Genomic DNA, 19,241 nt, shown 5'->3' with positions numbered 1-19,241 from the left:
TACTGAAGCTTTTGAATCCCTCTTTTTTTTTTGTTTTACCAGACGGTTCATCTTTCCAAAATCAATGTGAGATCATAGATATTAAACTGGATTTGGAGTTGACTTTTAGCATAAAACTCAGAGTGCAGACTAGGGTTGTGTCGACCTGTGAGCTAGGCCTGGTGTGAGATTAATCATTTTGTTGAAGAGGTGAAAAGGAAATTCATGACAGCATCCTCGAGATCTATGTTTCCGATTTTCTTTGTCCCTGTTTTTGAGCAAAGTTCATGATAGAGGGATGTAGAAATTATATTTTAAAGTGTTTTTTATTTATAAATATATTAAAATAATATTTTTTTAAAAAAATAATTTGTAGTGTATCACAAAACAATCTAAAATCATGTAAAAAAAAATTAATTCAATTTTTTTGACAAATATGGTTGAAGTGCGCTCCCATACACACCCATAATTAACGTGGGAAGCATCGTTTTGTTGAAGAGGTAAGTAGGAAATTTATGACAGCATCCTCGAGATCCAAGTTTCAGATTTCAACAACTCGAAGTATTGAATATTTTCAGCCAAACCTTACCTACTTCTGTGTACAAGAATGGGAACTATTAAAAGCCTGCTTTGTCATTGTTCTCTCATTTGTTTTTGCTGTCAATCCTTTCTTTCACTGCTCAAGCTTATGTTCCCTCCTCTTCAAGATTCAAGTTCATCAATGAAGGACCTTCAGAGACTTCAATATTGCTGAATATGGAGCTCGACATCGTGCCCTGGCAATTTCCAATAACCCATTTTACCTCTTCTTTTACACCGCCACCCCAACGCTTTCACTCTTGCCTAGGCATTGGAGGGCCTGATTCAATGATGCGTTGGGTTTCGGAAGCAACCCGGTTCGTGAGAACGCTACGCTCACATTCGGCAAAGATGGAAATCTTGTCTTGGCCGATGCTGATGGCCGCCTTGCCTGGCAAACTAACACTGCCAGCAAAGGTGTAGTTGGCTTGAAATTGCTTTCCAACGGTAATATGATCCTTCATGACAGATTTTGATTATGCTGCTGATACACTCTTAGTAGACCAAGCTCTTCGGCTTGGACATGCAGCAAAACTCGTGAGTAGGGCTTCTGATTAACTCAACATAAACGGGGTCTATAGTTTGGCGATGGAGTCTAAGAGATGAGCAATGTATTACAGAAGTCCAAATTCCCCTGAGCCATTAATTTATTTCTCATTAATTTATTCCCCGGCAAGAACAAAATTAGGATTGCAATCAAAGCAAATGATACGTCATAAAGCAATCTCCTTATAATTTTTTGAATAAAACACAATTAAAAAAATAAAAATTGAATTTTTTTAACTGGATTGGACCTGGTTCAATGCATTTAGTTTTGGACCAGACCCAGTCCGGCCAGAACAGTGAAGATTGACTCCAGTGTTCACGTGAACAATGGAGTTTCACTCTCCACTGGACTGTCCGCAGGTTTGCGGAAAGCAGCTGACAGCTGCTTTCCACAAATCCACTGTTTAAATAAAATCTGCATGGGTCCCACGTACACAATAAACTGTGTTTTGACATTACCAAACAGGTTATGTCTGTGTTTTGCTTCAAACGCAAACGTAACTTCCTAAACAAACGGCCACAAAGTCTCCACCTCTAGCTTTGTCTTGTTTTAAGTTTTGATTGGTAATGGTTTACTCTGTTTTTTGAATTTTAAATTGTTTTTTCACCTTAAAAGGTATTAAATTAATGGTTTTTTAGATAATTTTTTTTATAGTTTTGACATGATAATGTTAAAAATTGAAAAGAAAATTAAAAAATATTATTTTTATATATTTTTTATTAAAAAGCATTTTTATAAAAGCATCTTACACTATATTACCAAACACACATATAAAATTGAATGGAATTTTATCTTAAATCTTTGAGAGGATGCATGTCAACCTTTTATTATTATTATTATTATTAGGTTGATCATAAGAAATATTTATAAAAATAATGTAAAGGTCCATTCTTGCCTACCCTTGTTACTACTGTTTGATCATAAGAAGCTGGTGGGGCGATGGTGATGTTTCTGCAAAATGAATACAAAATTAGTCATGCGTGGTCAATTTGCCATTCCAAAAATAATTGCTAGGCACTTCTCCATACGTTATCATCATTATTTTCTTGCAAAAAGGCTCAAGGTATTCTAAGTTTTTATATTATGGAGATTATTAAATTCTTTTACAGTTTTTCTTCAATTAAAATCCGAAATTATAATACAAGAAACAACTCAATTTCTCACATAAACCAATTCGTGAATCCAATTGAAGGGATCATCCAAGCAAAACTATGAAGTTTCCTCTAATTCTTTAGTCCCCTTTTCTCGTCGAGAGTTTAAGTCTATTATAATTATTAAAACCAACCCCATACAAGGTCTAAATCATAAATTATAAGGGTTAATCTTGATTAATTTTTCAAATCATGTCTAGATTAAATATGATTGATCACGTCAGGCCATCTCGATTTAATAACATGAATCCAAGTCACTTGAGCAAAATGAAATAAATTTATTACTTAATCGAGTGCTTTTGTGCCAAAGATTAACGAGACTAAGCGATTTGTCGAAGCTGTGAGATGTAAAAATACATCGGTAGAGGAGCGTTCTTTTTTATATTAAAAGGGAAAAAAAAAGTAACATGAAAAAAATCAAGAGGAAGAAATCTTTTCACTTGAAAGTGTTTGGGTTGTGTTCTTAACTCATCGGCATTGTTAATCCTTTTGCTTAGGGATTAAGTGAGTGCTGTCAAGAAACCAAACCTTCTTGCTTTATTGATAATTAACTATAAAGCAGCAAATAATTACAAGCCCTTTAGCGTATTTTAATCCTTAATCAGATTGCTTTATTCCTTGTTTTCAAGTGGTTGAACGAATTTCCAATAAATAAATAAAAAGTAACAAAGAAATTATTAGGTAATAAGTCACAAAAAGGTGTGTAAATGTGTCGGCAATCATGAGATGAGTAGTTATTATTTGAAAAAAAAAAAAAAACCCTGATCTTGCTTGAGAGTTACACCATGCCTTTTATTCATCTTCATTTTTTTATTTTATTTTTATTTTCGTAGATTTTTTTGTTGAAATATTGGAAATTAGAAGAAAATTTATAGTCTACCTGATGATTGTATTGTCTTCCAATCAAAGGCATGCCTCGTTTTAAACGAACAAAATAGGTGTCAAGTCTCCATCAATGGTGCCATATCAACCTTTCCTAAATTAAAAATTAAATTCATATACTATTATTCAAACACACAAAATAATAATAAAAATAATCTTATACTTTTCCAATAAAAAATATATTTAATTTTGTTTCTTATGTTCATCGTTTACAATTCGGATATAGTCTTGCGAAAAATTTAGGTTGTGTTTACTTCTATTTTTTGTTTATTATAAAATATTTCTTCAGAGAAAACTAAGAAAATGTGTTTATTATTATAAATTTTTTAATAAAAAAGGGTTTTATTTGGCTCATCTTAAATTGAACATAAATAAGTGAATCAAACAAGGCTTTTATTTTTATATTAAAGAATTTTAGAAACAATTTGTTTTTTTATTTTTTCTAGTTTTCTAGAGAGTTGAGAAATAAAAAAAAAACACACATTTTTAAGATAAATAATTTCATTTTTAATTAATAAATATATACTTTTCTATTTTTCTAAAAAAATAAAAATATATTTTACAAGTAAACATTGCCTTATTTTTCGTTGTGCAAAACAATATTCAAGAACACCCTAAAAGTTATAAAAAAAAAAAAAAAACAGTAAAAAACTAAAAATGTGTGCTAGGGCTAGTCTTTTCAGCTTCTTAAAATCTTTAGAAGTTCCATGCATTCACATCATTTATGGCATGAAAATCCTTAAACAAATGTTTGAGCTTCAGAATCTATCAAACATGGCTGCAATCATTAGATAAACTTTTTGCCATGATTCAATAAAGCATTTTTATTTTATTTTGGCATGTTTTAGTAGTGTGATGTGTGATATTTTTTAAGATATTTTTATTAAAAATATATTAAAATAATTTTTAAATTTTTTAATCTGAATACAATAAATAATATTAATTTAATATTTCATATTAAAAAAAATCAATATAGAAGAACAGAATAAAACAATATTAAAATCAGCCATGGCTGTTGTGAAATAGACGAGCACTGTGCGTTGACTGACTTGGTCATGTCAAATGTCAACCATGCGCATCAAAGAGATGTCCTCTGCTACCTTTCTCTTTCTGTCAGTAAACTGCCCTTTTCCTTTGTTGACTTTAGAGTACAGCTTTTGATTTTTTTTAAAAATGATTCCTTTGCGTGTGGCTTGCTCGGACCACAGTGCTTTACTGTCTTAACTTAATTGTGGTTTTTCCTATCCAATCAGCACTGTCTGAATAAAAAATAATACTGGTATAAAACTGCAAAATAAAATAGTTTTTATTGCGTGTTTGGCTTAGTTTCATGATTTTTTTTAATAGTTTGATTTTTTTTGTTAAGATTTTGATGAAAGCATTAAAAAATTCATGATTGGAGTTTAAAATATTGTTATTTTTAATTGTAAATTCTTAAAATACCACTCTTTTTAACCATAATATTTATTAAATTATATTATTTTATTAAAGGTTTTTTCACGTGTGTTACTTTACTAATTTTTTTCTTGAAAATCACGATAATGGTTTATTGATATTTTTTTCTGATATTAGAAATTTTATCTGAAGTTTTGATATATCTTTAAAGTCCTGTTATATTTTTTTATTTTTTTTTTTTTTCTCTTTTCTGCTCAAAATTCATGATAGCGGATTTTAACTATTTTTTTAAATGTTGTTGAATTTTTAAAATTCCACCCTTTCTAACAGCAATATTTATTGAATTATGCTATTTTACTAAAGTTTTTTTCATGGTGTTATTTTACGGTTGTTTCCCGAAAACTATGATAAAAAGGAGATTTACTTCTTAATTTAATTGTCCAAAATCTTGTCCACAAAGGCAAGAAGCCACCAACTTTGGTGTCCAGTAATGGCCAAAATGGTTCAAAATCCAAAGTACTCAGGTCCTCCATTCAATCCTTCACCTCCTTATCGCTCAAATTATTAGATATTTGACTAAAGAATGTCGAGTATGCATGCGTTTTGATTCTGGATTTTGCTTCCAAGGATACACATTAATTGATATAAATGGAATTATTTAATCTCCATGTTCAATAATATTGAATTAGGATGATGTTTTTATACAATTATGGAGATAAATATATTAATCATAGAAGTGAAATCTTTCAAGTATATCAATCAAGGAATGCCTTAGGGCACACATGTTTAAAAAAATCGTTTGATTTTTCATTTGTTTTTAAGTTTGTAGGCACGTATAAGAGTGCTTTTTTTTTTCTTTTTCTAAACAGTTAAATATTCATGAAAGCACCAAAAAAAAATTATCATGAAAAAACTTTAAGATGGTTGCTAATCGTTTTCAACAACATGGAAACCTGAATTATAAGTTTAGTGAGTTTATCTAATTTAATTTTAAAAAATATAAAATAAATTAAAATAAATATATATTTTTTAAAAATCTATATCTAAATTAGATTTTGACTGTTACAAGTTGACTTACATACTACATCCCTGATCTATAGGTCACAGGATCAACATGTTGGCCGGACTGGATTTAATATTAGTGGCAAGTACATCGACAAATTACTCGAGCAACGCAAGCCATGAATCTAAATGACATTTGCAGATAAAATACATGTTTGAGAGTATGATAGATGTTGTGTTTTACGGTATTTTTTTATATTAGTACATTAAAATAATTTAAAATATAAAAAAATTAAAAATTAAAAACTAAAAAAAATCAAAACTTTTTAAAAGCAGGACGGAACCGTAATAACAAAGACATGAACAAATAATGCAGTACCTACGCAATCTCGGTACTGTGAGGTGAAGTCTAGACATCAGATGAACGATCTCGTACACAATTTTTGTGGGGCAAAAGATAACCCAAATCATACAAGGCATTAAAAGAAGATGTTGAGCCTATGTTGGTAACACGACCCTATGTGTTAATTGCAGGAGACAGGGCCAAATTGTTGTGGGGGCAAATATTGCCAACTGACCTCAACCTAATCCTATGGAGATTAATTAAACAATCACTTAACCTCGTCTCCTGCCTGCCTACTTGAAGCTAGGGTTTCAGGCGCGCCACGACAATCCGTCCTAAATTGTTGTTGTTGTTGATATTATTAGGGTTCGTTTGGGAAGTTTGCAGTTTCCTGATTGTACTTTCATCTCTTTTATAAGCTCAATAATGGGATGCTTGCTGCAATAATATTACCATCATGCGTCATGTTGAATATTCTTACATGTCGACGAGGATATTGGATTGGCTTTCATACGTGTAATTAAAATTTGCTTGGGAATGCAGTAAAAGAAAATGCTTTTGATTTTGGAAGGTGCAGCCGTGTTTTCAAATGAGGCTTTGAGCTTAATGATAGCAACATCATGTTTTTAGAGGAAATGCTGGGAGTTCGACTCCATGTATGGAGATGAAAAGTAAATTTCTTTAAAATAACACGAGAAGTTGAATAACTAAAAACAAAACATAAATACCTTGTACAAAATCAAATGCTTTTTTTGAAATCATGAAAACCTTCGGACATGATTGAGCTTTTTTTGACTGAATTCTTGGCTGGTAACTGATATGCGAAATAAGTTTTTATTAGATAAGATGACTATTCAAGGCTTAAGTTAATAAATATAAGAGAAATTCATGTGCGAAGAGAGAAATGTGTGAGAAGAGTGTTTGTGTGGAGCATTGAGAATAATATATAATTCCAAGTATGTTTGAGTGAGCATGCCCTTGAGTCTCTTTTCTTACCTTGTGATTTCTGGTATTTATAGATACTAGAGGTCATATAAGCTTATTTGATGAAAAGAAAACATAATAAGTAATATCTAATTTCTTAAAATGTTGAGTTATTGGTGGTGTATCATGCTTGTCATTGGTCGATAGATTGATACTTAAAAGTAAGTTATTGGTGGAAAGAGTGGTTATGATAGGAGAGTTGATGCAGAGTCAGACTTATAAATAATTATTTGTGAAAATATTGGTCTAAAACAACGTAAGAGAGGTTATTGATTAGTAAGAGAGGATTATATATGTGCAAGGCTAAGTGAGCCCAAAATCTTTTTCTTTCTCTCTTTTTTTTCTTTCCTATCTTTGTGTGAGTTTAAATCAAGAATATGTGAGGCCAAGAACTAAAAAGGATTAGGTGAAAAAAGAAACGAAGAAAAAGAAGAAGTTCAAAATAGTCAATCTTGGTTGCCGAGGATTGCCAAAAGTGAAGCATCCCAAGTGATGATGTCATTAACCCAATCGAAATTAAGATTGCAAAATAGCAATTTTAATTTTTCTTTTTAAATATGCAACATCATTATTTATACTCTAACTAAAGTAATCCTTTCTGTGTCCAAGAGGGACCAAAGTTCTAGAAGTGGACGACCTTGAACTTGAAAATAAAACAACAATAATAATAAAAATTATGTTTTTCCTTTAAAAGAAGACTTTTAGTTTGAAGGGTGTGATTAAAAAGTTCCAAAATCTTAGAACTAAATGTAAACTTTAACAGGCAGGGCTCGGACCTATCTTTGTAATCAAGTACCTATGCCTTCCTTTTGGAATATGGCCCCACAAATTCTCAGTTTCTATGCATCTGAAAGAAAGATTTTACTGCCAGAATTTCAGGCACAATAAAACCAAAATAATATAATTACTTGTACAAATACATGTGCCCTATGAGTAACCATTCCTTTCTCCTCCTTGAAGCACTGAAGAAGAAGCTTAAATGGGTCCACCAATGACATCCACCACATGCTTCATATTGTGAATGTGAATCATAGGCCTCATTGGTCAGGAAAGAAAAACAAAAACCCTAATTGTTCTTTTTTATAGAATAAAAATAGATTAGAGTCATTAAAAAATAGAGACAGGATACAACTGCCATGCTATCTTGGAGATGTGACACCTTTTCAGGTAGCCGACACGCCATTACATTGTTCCTAACACCCCATTACTCAAGCACATGCACGCATTTGCATTCTCAAGCACATAATTAATATAAATACAAGAGAGAGAGAGAGAGAGAGGAGAGAGAGAGAGAGGAGGGATTATAAAGGATCGTCAACAAAAACGTTTTGGTATGTTGTAGAAATAGTATTCTTGAATCAAATTACATGTTAGTTAACGATTATCTAATATGTTTTTTTGTGATTCATGTTGTTTATGATTCATATATTATTATTATTATTTATGTGTTTTGATTGGATATATGTTTATTGTTTTAAAAAATTAAGATGATAAAGGGTAATAATCCTCTTTGTTTTAAGTCAACATCTCAAGAATACACTCAATAAATTCTTTAACTAGTGAAATTATATATGAATAAGATTTTATTTTTTAAATACCACAGATGATATAACATGGTAATAAATCTATGAAGGATAAAAATCCTTTAAATAATCAAATAATAAAATAAATTGTTTTATCTTTTTTAAGAAGATAATATATTACTGGAAAAATAAGTAACTTAATTAATCCTTTAATTCCATGACAAGATTCCTCTACCAGTTTCTGCAAGAATTCAAGAGACCCTCTTGTTTCATATTCCAAAACCAAAAACAAACTCTTCCAGCTCAGTAAGTACAATTTACAATTCCCTTTAATATTCAGTGACTGAACTCCTCAATCCAATGAAAGAAAGCTAGCTAAAGAGGGTTAGGTTTCATTTTTTTTCTTGGACACATTGAAGTGTTACCAGTTGTTGAGCATATGTCAATGTGTCAGGCTCTGACACCTCTTCTCTCTCTCTCTAGATTGTACAGTAAGCCTGGCATCAATTATTCTCTTTAGCTTTTCATTGGTTTGTTGCAAAGTTTTCAGCTTCCTATGATCACATGATATGATATCCCTTGGTACATGCTGCACTTGTCAAAAACTATCTAAAGCTTCTTTGGATGTGCTTTGTCTTTGAAAAAGGTTGCCTTTTTTAACTCCATTTTGATCTACATCATAAATTTCCAAACTTTCTTGGGCTTTTTTTTATCGTATTTTGGTTGTCTTGCGATGAGTTGTTTGCAAAAGATGCCAAATTTTATTGAACAGTCCTTTTTCTCTTTCTGGGTTTTGAGCTTTTGATGGCACACTTAACTTGCTTCTGCCAAGCTGTACACCATTATCACTTCTCAGAGCATCTTTAAAGGAGTTTTTAGTTTCTGGGTTTGTTTTGTTTTTATTGAATAATTTATTATCTTGAAAAAAGTTTCCATCTTGGTTGGTTTTGGTTGTCTTATTTGGTGCTCCTTAGGGTTTTGATTATTGGGGTCTGGTTTTGTTCATAATTTTTATGTTGGCTGGTGTCCTGTGTTTGGCCTCTGAATAAATTATACCCACCATTATTAGCTCAAAGGCATTTCTTATCTGGATCTTGAGCATTCCATTTCTCTCTCTTTTGAAACTGATGTGATGTTGAAATCTTTTGTGTTGACAAATATCATTTGGGTTTAAACTCTGAAGGTTGATCATTTCTTTCCTTCTGTGACAAAAAAGTTCCAATCTTGATAGAAAATTTCCAATTTTTACAGTCTGGGTATTGACCAAGACTCTTCCTTTTCAACTATATCTTCAAGTTCTCCATCTGGGGTATCGTTGGAGTGATGCGAATAGAAGGTCTGTTAACAAATGGCAAATCTTGTACCTGGAGTGTTACTCAAGCTTTTGCAGCACATGGATACAGATGTCAAGGTTGCTGGGGAACATAGGTCATCTTTATTGCAAGTTGTGAGCATTGTACCAGCATTAGCAGGTGGTGAGTTATTCTCTAATCAAGGGTTTTATCTTAAGGTATCAGATTCATCTCATGCCACTTATGTGTCTTTACCTGACGAGCATGATGATTTAATTCTTAGTGATAAAATCCAATTAGGCCAATTTATTCATGTTGAAAGGCTTCAACCAGCCTCACCAGTGCCTATTCTTAGAGGGGTCAGGCCAGTACCTGGGAGGCACCCTTGTGTAGGGAGCCCTGAAGATATTGTAGCATCCCAGTCCCCTGGTTTTCTCAATAATAATCTGGAGAAAGTGAAATCACCTAAAAGGGGTGTTTTGGGTGGTTGTAATGTTGGAGAGAAGGATAAATCAGTGGGGGGTAGTGCGAATGGTAATTCTCATAAGGAGGCTTTGTCAGATAAGAAAGCGACTCAAACCAGATCAAAGTCTCAATTGTCAAAACTTACACTAGATTTGGATTTGAAAAGGGAACGTGTGGCAAAATCTAAGTCATCGAGTTCAAGATCAATTCCTTCTTCTCCAACTAGTTGTTATTCATTGCCTAGTTCATTTGAGAAGTTTTCAAATGGGGTTCGGCAGCAGTCAGTGATTAAGGGATCGGACAAGGAATCACCTAGGATTGTAGAAAAGGCAAGTTCTGTTCGTGGGGCAAGTCCCACTGTGAAGAGGGTGCCGGTGATCAAGAATATTGTTCAGGGGATTGAGTTGGGGGCCAAAGCTTTGAGGAAAAGTTGGGAGGGGAATATGGAGGTGAAGCATAGAGAGAAATCAAATTTGAGAGGCGCCAGACACGATCCAAAGCCTGAAGCTTGGAGTGTTTCTGTAAGTATTATCATCTATGGATTTAGTCTTCTAGCAGAGTATGATTTGTTTGAGATGTACTTGAAAAAACACTTGTTTCAGTTAAGATATAAAATGTTGTAATTTCGGAGTGATAGGCGGTTAAGTCTGATTTCATTCTTTTCTTGATCATGGTTTTCAATGTTCCTCAAGATTCACCAGTTGAGCTTTTTTTTCAAAATTAGATCCTTTTTATGTGGTTTGATTGGTAAAACTGTTGTGTTGAATTGGTCTATCTCATTCTTATATTGTCCTGATTTCGTGTGACCCAAAAGGTCCTGAGTTGACTCAAAAATGTTGTGCTTTTTACTGCTATTCTCCAATTCACCTTTTCTGTGTTTTCCAACTCTTCTTTGTAAAATTACTATACTCGCCACCTAATGTAATTGTATATGGCAGACTCCAAGAAAAAGTACATCAAGTGAGAGATTGCCATCTAAAGAGGATTACAGGACCCAAGTATCTTCTAAGTCATCCAAAGAGGAGACTAAAATTCAGACATCTACCAAGAAAAATGTTGCAAATGGAAGTTTGGATGAACAAGACAAGTCAAATAAGCTAAGAACAACTGCTGGAAAGAAATCATCAGAGCATGCTAACAATGGATTCCCAGGAAATCTGGTCAAGGTTTCAATAAGTAGCAGAAGATTGACTGAAGGAAGTGTTTCATGGAGTTCACTGCCCTCTTCTCTTGCCAAATTTGGAAAGGTAAAACTTAAATCTTGATAAGTTCATAGGCCTTCTCTCTGTTTTCCGAGAGAAAAGCAGTGGTAGATGTGAGAACATTTCCACATTTTATTAAAGCTCGCCATTTGTTGAGTGTTGAATTATGCTGCCTAAGAACATACCATTGTGTTCTCTTCTAGTGAATTACGTTGAACTATTTTCTGACATTAACTATGGCTCAGGCTTAGCTTAGGGGCCACACCTCCTTTGACGAGGAGGTTGAAAGTTCAAATCCTGTCCCAAACAATCTCATCATCGAGAAGAAGTAGAAACAGAAAGTGCAAAGAATTTAATTAGCATTATTCTATGAAGTAAAATAGGTATAATCTTGAATGAATGATAGCAGAATGAAGTCATAGATATCCGTAACGTGGTCTGCACCTTGAAGGCTGGGACCTCAGGCCACTGAAACCTTAATTCTGCTTTCAGCTATTTGCTCTCAGTGGCATGGTCCTCTATATTTAAATGCATGACACAATGCTGTATCGTTCGTTAAGTAGTTAGCTAGCGATTTGCTTTGGGGGATTGAAAATTTTCCACATAAACCAGGGACATTGCTGATACGTTAATTATTTTAGTGGTTAAGAGCTAATTCTTTTGATTCCATGGGTATCATCTGTAAACATCTAGTTCAATTGGTTTCTGGTCTTCTATTAATTACTTTGCCTTTTCAATCTTCACATGTCTACGCATTTTTTATTACAGGAAGTTATGAAGCATCGAGATGCTGCGCAGACGGCAGCAATAGAGGCTATTCAAGAGGCAACTGCTGCGGAGAGCTTACTTCGATGTCTAAGGTATAACTACTCAAGAAATAGTGGTTGATTAGAAAAGTAGTAGAAAATGTCAAAACTTCCCAGTTATGTTTACAATTTCTTTATAGCTTGGATTATATGCACTCCATATTCGAGTAATGTTGGACAAACCAAGACAACTTGAGTTCTATTTGCTTGATTAAAATGTTGGGAACACGAGAAAAGTAATTTTCAGGAGCTTCTTTGATTTGACTTCTCAGATGTGTAACTATACTTAATGTTTTCTAGTGTATAAACAATTCAGCTTAAGCTTTTCCTTTTCTCCTAACAATTTGTCATGTGCCTCTTTCCTCTTGCAGTATGTATTCAGAGCTGACTTCCTCTGCTCGGGAAGACAACCCACAACCTGCTGTGGAGCAGTTTTTAGCTCTTCATGCAAGCTTGAATAATTCTCGCTTGATTGCCGATTCTCTTTTTAAAATTATTCCAGCTGGTTCTTCCCCAGATTCTAATGACAATCCATCTGAAGAAGCGCTAAAGGTCACATCTGATAGACGTAAACATGCAGCCTCTTGGGTTCAAGCTGCACTGGCCACCAATCTGTCATCCTTTTCATTATTTACCAAAGATACTACTTCAGCTCCTAGTCAAGGTCAAAAGCCTATTGCCAGCAATCAATCCATTTTAGTCCTTGAAAACTCTTCTAAGAATACCACAACGAAAACTCATGGGAAAACGCGTCCAACAGTTGGCTCCAAGCTTGTAGCTACAGGAGCTTTCCGCAAACCAGGGGATAACTCTACCGTTAGTCAAAAGGCACCACCCCAACCTCCAGCAGAGTGGATCAGAGGAAATGGCCTTGATGAGGCCGTGGACTTGGCTGGAATGTTGCGGATGGAATCCCAAGATTGGTTTTTGGGATATGTTGAGAGGTTCTTGGATGCTGATGTAGATACCTCAGCTTTGTCAGATAATGGTCAAATAGCAGGGATGTTGACGCAGCTCAAAAGCGTGAATGACTGGTTAGATGAGATTGGGTCGAGCAAGGATGAAGCAGAAACACCCCATGTTTCATCAGAGACCGTTGACAGGTTACGGAAGAAGATTTACGAGTACCTTCTTACTCATGTGGAATCTGCTGCCGCTGCACTAGGTGGTGGATCACAGCCATCACCGGCAAACCGAAGTATAGAAACTAAATCAAAGAGGTGATATTATTAGTTTTTGCAGCTTGGCCACATGCAGCGTTGGAGATGCATATAATAGTAACATACCATTAGAGCTGTGCCCCTTAACAACCAAACCAAGTGGGCTAAGGAGCTCAGTGCTCTATTCAATGTACATAAATCCTACATGGGTTTGAGGTATAGATCACTATTAATTATCAAAAAAAGCATCAAATGTAAGTGCAGGGTTTTTTGTTTTTGTTTTTCCTGAAACTACACAGAATTAGAACAATTCCATGAACTGGAAAAGCAATATTTTCTCTCGTGTTGGAATGTGTATGAAAGTTTCTTTCATAATATCATCCATATTGTGCGTTTTAGTATTGCTTGTGTTAATAATTATTTTTTGAAATATTTTATTTGATTGATTTAATCAAATTTATTGAGCTAATATTATTTTATTTTTAAATAAAATAATATCATTTTAATAAAAATTATCAATTTAATAACTCACAGGTTAACCTAATAACCCAAGTTATTTTGCAAGTTAGATCCTTGAATTTCACTGCAACATAACCACCACCATGACCTCTTGTATATAATTTCTTGGTTCACGGTTTTCTCTAACTCCAAACTAAAGTTCGATATCGTTTGATTGTGCGGTTAATTTTTTTTATTTTAAAATTATTTTAATTTATTGATATGATCGTATATAAATTTTAAGTAATAATAATAAAATATTATTTTGATATATTTCTAAGTGCAAAATACTTTGAAAAAATAAGTTTTATCGCAATATCAATACTATTTTCGTACTTATTTGCTGCTCTTGCTAGTTTATACTTTAATTTTTATTAAAAGTAAAAATCAAGATTAAAATTGCTAAAAAAAGAAGAAGAAATTAAATAGAATTAATAAAATCTGAGTTATAGTTACCATATTCAAAAAATATTTTGCAGTGTAATGAATAATTAGAAACAAAATTTCTTAAAGAAATTGTCATCTTCATCTTCTTTTTTTCCCTCCTTGATTAACAATATCACTCTCAAGTCTTGGTGGATGTTTGAACATTCAGGCTGACCCAAGAAATCTATAAAGCAATTAGCAAGTGTTCAGCAACTTAACCAAGCCCCTGAGATTTTCTGCCGTCAGTCTTGGTTTCACATCACGGACCATGACGAACGGCAGACGAGCCAAAGTCATGATTCTTGCCATTCTTGTCCTTTCAAAAGTCATGTAGTTTGAAGGTGTCTTCCAAGTCCTGCCTGCCTAGCAATGACTTGGAACTTTGCCAAGTCATTGCAACCAATCAAAAATGTCCAAATTCCTCCCCCTTTCACACCACTTGAGAGTGTTCTAAACTTTAAAAAGAAAAGAAACTTTATATTTATATATTTATAGGGAGGTTATTTATGGAAAATCAGTGTTAACACAAGATTCTCACCCTTTACTATATAGTGCAATTAGATCCAATCACCTACATCACTGGCACTTGGCCAACTGGTTTACCAGAAATGGAGAAGAAGCTAAGACTACATGTCGTTCAAGCCTTAAAGCTACTATTTTTGCTTTTCACTATCCACTGTCTCTTCCTCTTCCCTGTCATTCTCTCTGAAATCTTCTTTGAAGAACGTTTTCAAGATGGGTGGAAAGATAGATGGGTTTTATCAGACTGGAAAAGAAGTGAAGGCAAAGCTGGTACTTTTAAGTACACAGCAGGGAAATGGCCTGGCGATCCAGATGATAAAGGTATATGAACACATGTTAAAGATTTTATCTTTTTGAGTTTATCTTATCTGGGGTTTGATTTTTTAGGAAATTTCGTGTTTCAGGTATTCAAACATATAATGATGCAAAGCATTTTGCTATATCTGCAAAGATATCACCTGAGTTTAGTAACAAGAATAGAACTTTAGTAGTTCAGTATTCTATTAAGTTTGAGCAAGATATTGAGTGTGGTGGTGGGTATATTAAGCTGTTTTCTGGTTATGTTAATCAGAAGAAATTTGGTGGTGATACTCCTTATAGGTAAAGAAAGTGACCCTTTTGATTTTATTGAGGTTTGAGAATTGGATGGTGGCTAAGCTTAAAGTTTGTTGTGTTTTTGTCCTTGCAGTTTTATGTTTGGACCTGATATATGTGGGACTCAAACAAAGAAGCTTCATGTTATCATGTCTTACCAAGGACAGAATTATCCAATCAAGAAGGATTTGCAATGTGAAACTGATAAGTTGACTCATTTCTATACATTTATTCTTAGACCTGATGCATCTTACAGTGTGTTGGTTGATAATAGAGAGAGGGAATCAGGAACCATGTATACAGATTGGGATATACTTCCTCCGCCGAAAATCAAAGATACCAAAGCAAAGAGGGTATGATAGGAACTTGGGATTGAGTTTTGGTTCAATTTTTTTAGGGAAATGTGGTGCTTAGATTATGAATTGCCGATGATACTGTTGTTGATAGTTTGGTGTTTTTGGTCAAACCAAAAATGGTTGACTTTTATATCTTACAGCCGGCGGACTGGGATGATAGGGAATATATTGAGGATCCTAATGATGTCAAACCAGAGGTATTGCCTAATAATCTGTTTAATAATGTGGTTGAAATAGTGATCTATACATGTTCCTGATACATTTTGCACTTGTTTTATCTGCTTTGATGTTGCAGGGATATGATTCTATCCCCCGGGAGATTCCTGATCCTAAGGCTAAAGAGGTTTGTTTGGTGCCCTCATTTTAGAATTTCCTATGTAATTTTCCCTTTCTCGTCTGGTTGGGGTTTGAAACACACTATTGGACTAGTCATGGATTAACTTGCCTTTATATGGCAACGATGTTCTAGGAAGATGTCTTTCTATTTTGCTCTCCCTTATTCAACTTGACGATTGGATAGTTAGGTTATAAATAAGAAGAGATTATCTTGGTTTATTAGTTGATTTTAACAGTCACAGCCTGGAAGACATAATATAACAGGCCTTTCTCTGTGTTTCTGCTTTGAGTAGCCTGATAATTGGGATGAAGAGGAGGATGGAATATGGAGGCCACCCAAGATACCAAATCCAGCTTACAAAGGACCATGGAAAAGAAAGGTGCGCATCCATACTACTAAACAAAAGTTTGAATAAATTACTCAAGCTGATTATAATGATTATTGAATTAAGTTGTTATCCTGATACTGCAGAAAATCAAGAACCCCAACTATAAAGGAAAATGGAAGACTCCATGGATCGATAACCCAGGTATGAATCATTCCAGTAAGGCAAAGTAGTTATTTTTAGCGCTTATTTGTGGGGAGAATGCTTAGGACCATTTTGCATAGTTAAGTGTTCAGGAATAGGAAAATGAGCATGTTGGCCTTTATATCAGCATTTAACCAAGAATGGAGTAGGCGGTATGTTCAAATTGCTGAAACTTGGTACTGGATGTTAGGCAAGTTTGTTGTTGTATAAAAAATGAAAATTTCATTCTGGGCTACTAACAGAGCATAGCAAAATGAGTTAGCTTCTAGGTTGCAGTAGGAATGTTTTTTAAATGAAAAGCAAAATGGTTTTTCAATGCAACTAGTCCCTTCAACAAGGTTGTGTCTGAAGTCTCTCAAACTATATGGTCAATCTAATATCTTTACCAGATTTCAGTATCCAATTTCATTTTGTAAATACTCACAATCCTCTTTTCTTTTCTTTTTTCTCAGAGTTTGAAGATGATCCTGACCTTTATGTGCTAAAGCCCATAAAGTATGTGGGTATTGAAGTTTGGCAGGTGGGCTCATAACTACTTTCCTTCAACAGGAGATCCTTGATATAAATTGTTTGGGGAAAAGCAGCAGACTAATAATACCAAAAAGAGTAAAATTTTGTTATTTGAAATAAAAAAAATGGTTGTTTTATCTGATCTGACAAATACATTTGTCACTCTTATATAACCTGGCTTTGCTTATCTGAAGTCATCTGATTAGGCAAGATAACACATTTTATTATATTCAAATACATTCTAAATTGAAAATCTATTGATTTCAATTCATTTCCGGTTGTAATGGCTTTTTGGCTCATTTCTACCCTCTTGAGGAGTTTGGATTTGTACTCAAGTCTTTGATTTGTACTCAAGTCTTTGATTTGTCCAAATAACCAAGCTGCCTTGCCATTTGAAACTGATTTGAACTTCTCATTGTGCGTTTTTGTGCGTTTTTGGCAGAATGATTGAACTCTTTCATAATTTTTGTTTTCAGTGGAGTTTGGATTTATGCTTCTAATAAGACCCATACTGAGTTACTGTAATCTGATAAGATCAAATATTGCATTGCAGGTGAAGGCTGGTTCAATTTTTGACAATATATTGATCTGTGATGACCCACAATATGCGAGAGAAATTGTGAAAGATGTATTCCAGAATAGAGAGGTGAATTATCAATTTTATAGTCCATGTGGCTGATTGGTTCTGAGGAATATGGCCTGATTTGGATTATCATTTTATGTACATTCCAGATCGAAAAAGATGCCTTTGAGGAAGCAGAGAAAGTGAGAAGAGCTCGAGAAGAAGAGGTGACTTACTTTGTTTACTTGCTTTTGGAAATATGCAATTTTTTTCTATAACTCTACTTTTAACCACTTTTTTGAGCACTGTCCAATTGATTTGAATCATTGCATGAGTAGGAAGCTCAGAGAGCTAGAGAGGAAGGTGAAAAGAGGAGGAAAGAAAGGGGCTACAGGAAGCCTCGTAGAAGGGTATAGTATCTCTTTATTTCTTCTCATCAAAACTTAGTTGATACTTTTAATCTTGCATCTCTTGATTGGTAGCTGAATTAACTTTATATGATATCCCATGCTCAAATAAATAAACTTCTTCTGATGCTCCAAACCATTTAAAAATGTGAGGTACTACTCATAAAACCATTTTCAGATGATCTTTTCATAATGTTTTATTGAGAAAGAGAGATGAACAGCCAAGGAGTCACAGAAGTAAAACATCATTTTTTGATCATGATCATTGTGATGCTCTTTATTTCTTTAGTGAATGTGATTTAACATAATAAGATTCTTTTGCAGCACGATCCTCGGGATTACTTGGATGATTACCATGTAAGCATATATTTGGCACTCTTTCTCTCATTTTTCCCATTGTAGAACTTTTTTCAATAGCATCATAGCAAGTGGTAAAAGATCAATGGCACATCTCTACCGTAGGCAGGAATTACTTGGCTCAAGCCTTTTATTTTTCATTGCATTTCATAAAAAAATGGTGCCTATATTTTTTATTAAACAAAAAACAATTCTAGCAAATGAACTCTAAGGTAAACTGTTACATCATCAATGTCTTGGCAATGAAGACAGTATTCAGCTTGAGGCTTTCTGAACAATGATACATTATCTTCACTGAAAACTGTTTCATGCTTTAGTTCAAATAATTTAGTCTGAGCTCGGAACTTTCCTTTTGCAGGATGAACTATAAGCTTTCCATGGCTGGTTCCATCTGTGTCTTGCAACTGAAAGAGATACCAAGTTTCAGATTTCTGAAGGCAGCATTGCCTGTCTAAAGCATGTCATGCTGTTGCACCTCCTGTTGTATTGCTGTTGTTGTAACATTAGAGACTCACCAGCAACAAATACCTTGCCCAAGTTGACATGGCAATTCAGCCAGTAAGGTTTAAGTGGGCTCTCGTTATTTGAGTTGACAGTAAATTAATGGACAATTTTGAGGCTAATCATTGAAAATTCTTATGGTTTGGATGGATTAAGGATTGTTTATCAGTTAAAACTTCATCTGCATGAAATCTTTTTTGTGGTTTAAACAGGGCAACTTGTGCCAAGTAGATAGCTCATAGACCGGGCATGTGCCATAGAGGTTCGATCTCCACAATATTTTATTTTCCATTAAAAATAGCAAAATCAGATGAAATGGATCCTTTAATATA

The 19,241-nt window shown here is 33.9% G+C and overlaps 2 protein-coding genes across 8 annotated transcripts; both read left to right on the top strand.

Annotated features, from left to right (window-relative positions):
• The first annotated feature begins 8,116 nt into the window (after positions 1–8,116).
• LOC7491736 (uncharacterized) lies at positions 8,117–13,711 on the top strand. 7 transcript variants are annotated; one of them, XM_024605635.2, is made up of 5 exons: positions 8,117–8,193; positions 9,637–10,663; positions 11,081–11,389; positions 12,113–12,204; positions 12,522–13,711. In XM_024605635.2, the coding sequence occupies exons 2-5, from the start codon at positions 9,734–9,736 to the stop codon at positions 13,372–13,374; spliced, it is 2,184 nt and encodes a 727-aa protein (XP_024461403.2). In that variant the 5' UTR covers positions 8,117–8,193; positions 9,637–9,733; the 3' UTR covers positions 13,375–13,711. The 7 variants fall into 7 exon arrangements, with proteins under 7 accessions (XP_024461403.2, XP_024461402.2, XP_024461401.2 ...); XM_024605634.2 differs by lacking the exon at positions 8,117–8,193 and adding an exon at positions 8,558–8,691; XM_024605633.2 differs by lacking the exon at positions 8,117–8,193 and adding an exon at positions 8,674–8,876.
• Positions 13,712–14,711: 1,000 nt separating this feature from the next.
• Positions 14,712–19,064, top strand: LOC18100843 (calreticulin-3). The gene is made up of 13 exons (XM_024604937.2): positions 14,712–15,077; positions 15,161–15,356; positions 15,445–15,703; positions 15,847–15,903; positions 16,002–16,049; positions 16,336–16,422; positions 16,515–16,572; positions 17,025–17,092; positions 17,636–17,728; positions 17,815–17,871; positions 17,983–18,054; positions 18,376–18,408; positions 18,767–19,064. Exons 1-13 carry the CDS (start codon positions 14,843–14,845, stop codon positions 18,776–18,778), a joined length of 1,275 nt encoding a protein of 424 aa, XP_024460705.2. The 5' UTR covers positions 14,712–14,842; the 3' UTR covers positions 18,779–19,064.
• Positions 19,065–19,241: the final 177 nt, after the last annotated feature.

Source organism: Populus trichocarpa, chromosome 7 (assembly GCF_000002775.5).
Source record: "Populus trichocarpa isolate Nisqually-1 chromosome 7, P.trichocarpa_v4.1, whole genome shotgun sequence".
Lineage (NCBI taxonomy): Eukaryota > Viridiplantae > Streptophyta > Magnoliopsida > Malpighiales > Salicaceae > Populus > Populus trichocarpa.
This window is presented reverse-complemented; position numbering and strand designations above follow the sequence as displayed.